Consider the following 8,865-nt stretch of genomic DNA (forward strand, 5'->3'; position numbering starts at 1 on the left):
GCTGTACAGTGGTACTGCTGATTAGGGATACTAGGCAGGTCAGTGAACTGATGATATCAACATACTGGTGGGAAGTAACTTAATACATCTACTCAGGAACTCGAATAACATTTTGAGGTATCTGCACTTTACTTGAGTATTCTGCTACTTCATACTATGACTTCACTCCATGTCAGAGACAAACCTTGTACTTTTTACATGTATCTGATAACTTCATTTCCTTTTCAGAATCAGATGAATCAAACCAAACCCAGTAGAATCATCATACTCTATTGATCCTGGTCAGAAATCCACCAGCTACCCAGCAGGATGTAAAGTACTTCACAGTATAAGTATATAAGGTAGTTAACACCAGCTCCACCTTTACCAGCTGCAGCATTAAAGTGATGAACACAGTAATGTATCAGTCAGTAGGATCCAGTAGTGTCAGAGACATTAGTGTGACATGGGCTGTTCCACTGCTACTTTGGATACTTCAAGTATAGTTGGATGCTAACAATGCTAATGTTTTGTATTTTACTTAAGTAACAGTTTGAATGCAGAACTTTGACTTCCATCCATCCATTATATACTGTATACCGTTTAGTCCTAAAGAGGGTCGTGGGGGGGCTGGAGCCAACCCCAGCTGATAGGTTGCCAGTCTATCATAGGGCTCACATGTAGACAAACAACCACAAACACTCACACTCACTCCTACGGGCAATTTAGAGTCACCAGTCAACCTAAGATCTGGACTGTGGGAGGAAGCCGGAGTACCTGGGAGAACCCACGCAGGCACAGGGAAAACATGCAGACTTCGCACAGAAAGGCACCGGGTTGGCCCAGGCTTGAACCCAGAACCTTCTTGCTGTGAGCGTTGGTTTCCCACCTGTCCACCAGATGCCCTCAGATTTACCTGCCCTGCACATACTGTACCTACACCTCACCCTGTCACCAAAGCCATGATTAGCAGTTTTTGCTACATGTATGAGTAATAGTAAAGCTAAGATCAAAAGTTTGGAGGCAGGACACAGGGGATAAAGAAAACAAGAGTCTGTTTTAGCATCCACAGAAAAGTAGAAGAAATTAGAAAAGGAGGAGATCTGGTCCCACTGGGTTGAAATGTAATGTTAATGAAGAAGCACAATACTGGCAGTTGTCAGTTTTGTTGGATACAGTGTAGTGCTTTATTTAGGATGTTCTAGAGGTGCAGCTGTTGATTTAGTAGTTCATAGGAGGTTCCAGTGGTTCTTCATGAACAGAGGTGTATTTTAGTTTAAATGCCCGAGCTCACCTGTGAGAGTTATGAAGCTACAGCTTTAGCAGTTAGCTTTTCTTAGGAAAAATGCTGGAAAGGGGAAACACAATGTCTGATGTGTTTAATCTAGTGTGTGTTTTGCTGGGGTTATGTGCTGGATGGCTATAACATCTTGGAATCTTGTTGCCAGGGAACCTGAACTAGTTCTTAAGGAGGATCAAGTGGGCCTCAGTGAGATTTCAAAAGTCCCTTAGCTGGTGGAACCCCTATGGGAGAGTCTCTGCCAGTTTTGTTTGTTCCTGTAAATCTGGATTATTGACATGGCCTGTCTGTGCAGGCATGGTGAACGTTTCATGGACTCCCTGTCCTGAATCAAACCATAAAAATGTCTCCCAGTAGAGTCTGTAGTAAAGCCAGCTGGTGGACGACACAGTGTTGTTGCAGCACTGTTGTTCGCATTTTTATATTGTATTGGCATTTGCTTATTGATCAAGGAAGTGCTTGTAAACAGATCAGCCATGAATGAGATCATCCTCAGCCTGCACTGATGGAAGATTACACTGCCAGTTGGTTTCCCACCTGTCCACCAGATGCCCTCAGATTTACCTGCCCTGCACATACTGTACCTACACCTCACCCTGTCACCAAAGCCATGATTAGCAGTTTTTGCTACATGTATGAGTAATAGTAAAGCTAAGATCAAAAGTTTGGAGGCAGGACACAGGGGATAAAGAAAACAAGGGTCTGTTTTAGCATCCACAGAAAAGTAGAAGAAATTAGAAAAGGAGGAGATCTGGTCCCACTGGGTTGAAATGTAATGTTAATGAAGAAGCACAATACTGGCAGTTGTCAGTTTTGTTGGATACAGTGTAGTGCTTTATTTAGGATGTTCTAGAGGTGCAGCTGTTGATTTAGTAGTTCATAGGAGGTTCCAGTGGTTCTTCATGAACAGAGGTGTATTTTAGTTTAAATGCCCGAGCTCACCTGTGAGAGTTATGAAGCTACAGCTTTAGCAGTTAGCTTTTCTTAGGAAAAATGCTGGAAAGGGGAAACACAATGTCTGATGTGTTTAATCTAGTGTGTGTTTTGCTGGGGTTATGTGCTGGATGGCTATAACATCTTGGAATCTTGTTGCCAGGGAACCTGAACTAGTTCTTAAGGAGGATCAAGTGGGCCTCAGTGAGATTTCAAAAGTCCCTTAGCTGGTGGAACCCCTATGGGAGAGTCTCTGCCAGTTTTGTTTGTTCCTGTAAATCTGGATTATTGACATGGCCTGTCTGTGCAGGCATGGTGAACGTTTCATGGACTCCCTGTCCTGAATCAAACCATAAAAATGTCTCCCAGTAGAGTCTGTAGTAAAGCCAGCTGGTGGACGACACAGTGTTGTTGCAGCACTGTTGTTCGCATTTTTATATTGTATTGGCATTTGCTTATTGATCAAGGAAGTGCTTGTAAACAGATCAGCCATGAATGAGATCATCCTCAGCCTGCACTGATGGAAGATTACACTGCCATAAAATGTAATGGGAGGAAACATAACAGGGACAAAGGGATGGAGCAGGACTCGGACTTTGCTGCATGTTATGTGCAGCTGCAGACACAGTGACTACAACAGCTACACGGAGGCTGAAACCAGCCACAGGAAATTAACAGGCAACTTTCATGCCAAGATATCAGACATTTAATCATTTCAGTTTCTCATATGTGACAATTTGTTGCTTTTCATTTTAATTAAAAAACATAATTCACTTTTAATTATTTAAGGTTTGAACAGTTTGTTTGACAACACACGGGTAACTGTGATGACGAGCATGTCTCATTGTTCATTTTACAAACTACACAACTGATTAATCAACAAAATAATCAGCAGATTAATCCATAGCGCAAATTATGAGGTTTGCAATTCCATAAAAAACTATTAAATATAAGTTCCACCTTAACCAACCGTGTGTACATTAATGTCTCAGCAATAATAATGTAATGAAATAAAACTATAACATAAACACTTACCTCCTCCCTTTAGTGATGCTCTCGCCTTTTCCCTCTTCCCTCCACCTTGTTCTTCCCCGCTCTCCTCTCTCACTTCCCTTCCTTCCTTCCTCCCCCTCCTCCCCCCCTCTCTCCCAGCTCTCCGCCCAGCCAGACCGGAGTCTGTCAGTCCGGTGTGTCCGTCCAGCAGCAGTTTATCACACGTTTTATATAACCCGCGGACGCGTTTAAAGACGCAGATGATACGGCACCGGATCCTCACCTGTGAGGCTGGAGGGCAGCTGTGGGTTCTTTTACAATGAGCTTAACGGACTTTACCTGCAGACGTTTCACTTCATGTGAGTTGGAATGACTGACCAGCAGCGTGGCGTTGTTCTGATTTCATTCACTGGGGACAAATCGCTGTTGAAAGCGTTCTCTGTCGTTTGTGACCCCGTGTTGAACCACCACAGGGGGGAGTGTGACAGCAAAGCGGCGCTGGCATCTGACAGGTGAACACACAAGTTTAATTCACTAAGTCACATGATGGACATCTCGGCTGTGATTCATGGAATGCTGCTTTTGCTCGTTTCCAACAACAATAACGCTTTTTAAACTTTGAAACGCGACTTTTCCTGCACATTTTTTCACACCACATCAGTTGACAATTTATATAAAACATTTTCGGGAACACGTTTGAAAACCGGATTTATTTTGGACATTTTCCTTCATCCAGAGGAGCAGAAACGGCTGAACAGCTGCTGTCACTCCGCGGAGATGGGTGGTTAGACTCTGCCTTTTAAAACATCACCAAAAACTTAGAGACATCATGAAGAGGAAACCAGACTCCCGCTGAGGTACAAGAGGAAACCAGACTCCCGCTGAGGTACAGGGAAGACAGTCCATTTTAGAAGTGACATCATTTTTATGGGGTATTGATTTACATTTGAGAGGATAATTGACATTTTGACTACTGCATGTTTCTATTCGGGGGGAGACGATGCTTTTAAGCACCATTGCGTTCCCATTACAAAGTCAGCAATACAAGATTGGTGTCACCATGGCCGGATTAAGTTCCTGAGGGGTCTCCTGGGCAATAAGGTGTTGCTGGGCCCCACTGTATGAGACAGCTTCATTATTTATCCAGACACCCAGAAACCCACCAGTAGAACTGAACTGGTTAGTTGAGTGATAGAAAATTGATTGGCAACAATTTTGATAAGTAATTGAATCTGACATTTTTAAACAAACATACCTGCTTCTCACATGTGAATATGTGCTAGTTTCTCAGTTTTCTATGACAGCAAACTGGATATTTGTGTTTCTGACAACTTGCCAGACAACAACAGCAATACGATTTTGTTAGACATCACCTAATAATGATCAACATACACTCTGTGGTCAGTTTATTAGGAACACCTTTCTTAAACTGAGTCAGTCCTAATCCCCTTCCATGAAGGTAATGATGTTCAGTTTGTGTTCAGACTGTCTCACAGAAGTGTTGATTCACTTGTGTGATCACTGTGGCAGCTGGAGTTTGTGCTGCTGTTCACCTGTACTTAGATATACATAGAGCAGTTTCTGGGATTTAGTTTTATTGATATAGAAAAAAGCCTTGTCATCAGCCATTTGACAACACTTTCAGTGGAATGTGTTCATTCTGTGTTGAGTGAGGTGGGCAGAGCTGGCTGCAGTGCTGACCAGCTTCAGGGGAGTTTTTCTCCCACGACTCAGCATGGTCTCACAGTAACAAAGGCCACTCAGGGCTGATGCTGACAAAATTATTACTGTGAATTCAACCATGACTAACCATGCAGGTCTCAGCATCCTGATGGTTTTATTACATTTTAGTTACAGGAGAATGTATGCATAATTTTTAAGCTCTATCAGGACAAGACTTCATTTATGCTGCATGCTTTGTTGATGTCCCCTTGTGTCTGTCTGCAGTTCACACAGATAAATAATTCAGCTGTGGTGGAAACGGACTACCTGCTGGTCAGAGGATGGCCTGTTGGAAGGAGGGTGCCACCCTCCTGCTGGTTCTGCTGGTTGTGCTTGACCTACAAGTGACCACTGGGCGACCGTCTCACCACCGCAGCTTGAGACGTCAAACTCGAGGGCACCATGAACAGTGGGCACAGCAGAACATCACACTGGCTGTCATCTTACCTCAGAGCAACACAGCTTACCCATGGGCTTGGCCTCGCATCGGTCCTGCCCTGGAGCGGGCTGTCAGAACCGTCAATGCCAACCCCACCCTGTTGCATGACCACCACCTCACCTATGCCTTTAAGAGTAGTGAAAACAAAGATGGCATCTGCTCTGAGTCCATTGCTCCGCTCATGGCTGTGGATCTGAAACTTGCCTACGACCCGTGGGCTTTCATCGGGCCTGGGTGTTCCTACACCTCCGCTCCTGTTGGCCTCTTCACCACCCACTGGGATGTCCCCATGGTTACAGCGGGCGCTCCAGCCGTGGCCTTTTACGGTGGAGTATATCCTTCCATCACCAACACTGGCCCCACCCACAAGAAGCTTGGGAGGTTTGCTCTGCGGATCTGCGAGAACTTTGGATGGCGGGAGCACGTGATGCTCATGTTCAGTGACAATAAGGTGGATGATCGGCCATGTTACTTCGCCGTGGAAGGTCTGTACACGGAGTTGAAGAGCATCAACATCACGCTCGTGGACAGGGTGTTTGAAGAGAACAAGGTGCCTATCAACTACTCCCAAATCCTCTCCGACATTGAGAACGACGGCCGAGGTGAGTGAAATACCATCACCAGCTAAATGTTGGTTCAAGTACATTTTCTGTTTGTTTGAAATAGCTTTTGACTAACTTCGGCTGCCAGTGTCTCTGTTCTCTCTCAGTCTGATTCTGCTCACCTGCGTTCTGGTGGGCTTCTTTTTGTACCAGGCCTGTTTCGGCTCAGGTCTTTGAAAACTGCTTGATGCTTGCAGGATCTAGTAGGTTTTCCATGTATCTGTTTGGTACCGGGTGTGAAATTTTAAAGCTGTGATGTGACCATGTTGATAAAAGGAACAGGTCAGTGCTATCTGGGGAACAAATGGCGGCACTATTTCTAAATAGCCTCAAAACTAACTTTGCATTCTGTACTGCAATGTCTTGTTACCTATCAGCTGCATTCTACACTAATACCAGTATAACTTCAATAATCTAACACCTGTCAGTATAATGGCCTACCTATTAATCAGTTCAGCTCTACTTATCAGCTCATTTCTCAGGACACTGGCTATATCAGTTATGTTTTAAACCTTGACACCATTTAAGGAGAACTCCACTGATTTTGTACATTAAAGTGTGTTTACATAGGTGTTGGCAGTACTACTGCATATGTGAGGAAAAAGTTGTATAAATGCTTTAGTGTCCCCAGAAGACTACAAAAGTAAAATTGCCTGGGGGTGTGGAGTTAGAAAGACGTTAGCTGTCCAGATGTGTAGCTACGTCTCATCTCTGCTCCAGGCTCCAGGACACATTAGCTGCTACTAACGCAACTCACCTGAATTTCTGTCCAGTCTTTAAGCAGATGAGTTGCATTGTGGGTAATGCACTGTCTCTGATTCTGCTGCATCTGCATATCAGTCTGCTGATTGGTTTTGATCCTTCTATTGTTCATCGTGAATCTGAAAATGCCACTGGAGTACACCCCTGAATCAGTGGAGTACTCTGAAAAGAACATTCACTCAAACTGCTGATGTTGATACTAGTAACATGTAATTCTTATGGTCCTAATAATACCACACAAACCTGCAGTCTTGTGTTTGACCAGTTCACCTCAGGTACTTGGATTTTCATTTCTTTCTTTTTTTTTTCTTGGCAACAACTAAAACGTGAACCACTTTCTTGTGGTCAAAATACAGAAAAGAAAAGTTGCTGCACCAGACAGTGTTGGCATGAATAATGGTTATATTATTGTTGAGAAGTGACACTTCATTTAAATATTCTTGTCCTGTCTTCTATAATGACATACTGTATGAATAGAAACACTTCATTTCCTAGTATTTTATCCATTTATATTACTGTGATCCAGGTGAGAACACTTGACTTTAATTGGTTCCAGGATGCTTGTAGATCTGGGATGTGCACGTATTGAGCGGCTCAGTCAGCTGTGTTTATTGGAGAATGTCTATTTAAGCCTACTCGTGATGTGTGTGTGAATTTCCTGCCTGTAAGTGGAATCGATTTATCCTATTTTGTCTCAGCTGTTCAGCATCTCCCTTTTCCAGTAATTCAATTTCAGAAGGAGAAGATTCCTTCTGATATAAACGGCGAAAAACAGGACAGGCTCGTTCTTATTATAGTGTTCGATAATTACACACTAGTGTGTTTGACGCAGCAGGGTTTTCATCAAACTTCAGTTTGAGTTCCACCTCCCCACTGAGAACAGGCTGAAGGAATTAGCCTCAGCTCTCATAAAAATGACAAATAACAGCCCAGAGCAGGCTGCAGAAGATGAACAAAGCAGGAGAGGACTGGTCAAAGGTCAGCAGCGATGGACTCTAATAAGCACTCAGTTCAGCTGGATTACCTGCTTATGTTGTGATGTTGAGGAGCACAACAACAGTGTAAATGTAATAGCTTACAAATTACTAGTTACCCTTTTTAAAATAACATAACTATTTGAATTCATCAAAGTAATCTACCTCATGACATTTGATTATTTTTCCAACAAATGTTTTAAACTGGGCAATGAAGCTGAAACGTCCTACACACATCTGTTTAAACCAGGCAGTGTAACCACAACAGTGCTCAACACAACTCGAATAACCTCAGATTTGTCCACTAAATGGTGCGCTGGCTTTATTTTGATGGGGTGGGGACAGGGAGAGAAATGGGCTGGGGTCGGTTTCACTGACAGTCTGCTTTGTCTTACTGTTCGTGGTGCACAGGACAAACTGTTGTATACCTGACACAAAGCGCAGTGTGTATAGTGTGAGTCATTAATTTAGTCTGTTGCTGCCCTGTAGAAATCTGTAAAATCCTGGACTGGTACTGCACATAAATAACACAGTGGGGGGAGTTTATTTTCTGAGTAGTTGCAGTTAACTGTACACTAACTTAACTGTAGGTGTTTCCTCGGGTTTGACATGGAGCATTGTCACCGCTGGTAAACTATCTTTACACTGTACAGTAATGTTAGAGCCCATTTTGATTCAGAAGGAAAATAAAGCAGTTTCTACCACTGAAAGATGTTCTTGTTCAATGAGGTGGTGCCCACGTTGGCGTCGTCGCCTGGTAACAGCCAGTCATGGCAGATTCTGGTTCCTTAGGCCTGTGACACACCAAGTTGAGAGCTGGCTGTTGGGGAGCATCTGTCTCCCTGGTTTTGCTATGTCCTGTACTGTTGGACCCTGTTAGCAGCTTTTCAGCTTGTCAGTGTGAGAGACCACTGATTGGCTGTTAAGCTCAGAGAGCTGGTGCATGAGAAGAGAATGGTTCAGGAAAGGTCCTTGAACCTGCTGCTGTAGTAATCATGATTTCACCCATTTAGTGTGGTTTCTCCTTATTTTTTACCTCAGTGACCGCCTCTGTTCTTCCGCAGCCAGAAGACCAACGACAGTGCCGTTTGCAGCTTCATATCTAACAGCTATAAACTACCTGTGAGGAGTGAGAGCTGCTTTGTTTATTTTGTATTTCTT

The 8,865-nt window shown here is 43.6% G+C and overlaps 1 protein-coding gene across 3 annotated transcripts in view; it reads left to right on the forward strand.

Moving 5' to 3' along the window:
• Positions 1-3,388: 3,388 nt before the first annotated feature.
• Positions 3,389-8,865, forward strand: part of LOC109970109 (atrial natriuretic peptide receptor 1-like) — a 61,529-nt gene continuing 56,052 nt past the window's right edge. Inside the window, exons 1-3 of one of the 3 annotated variants that reach the window (XM_020617455.1) lie at positions 3,389-3,717; positions 3,942-4,091; positions 5,153-5,968. In XM_020617455.1, coding sequence (XP_020473111.1) covers positions 5,209-5,968 — 760 coding nt within the window. In that variant the 5' untranslated portion in view covers positions 3,389-3,717; positions 3,942-4,091; positions 5,153-5,208. Of the gene's footprint in view, positions 4,092-5,152; positions 5,969-8,865 lie in introns of all 3 variants that reach the window. The other 2 variants (XM_020617454.1, XM_020617456.1) reach the window with 2 other exon arrangements.

This window comes from Monopterus albus, unplaced genomic scaffold, assembly GCF_001952655.1.
Source record: "Monopterus albus unplaced genomic scaffold, M_albus_1.0 scaffold189.1, whole genome shotgun sequence".
Classification (NCBI taxonomy): Eukaryota; Metazoa; Chordata; class Actinopteri; order Synbranchiformes; family Synbranchidae; genus Monopterus; species Monopterus albus.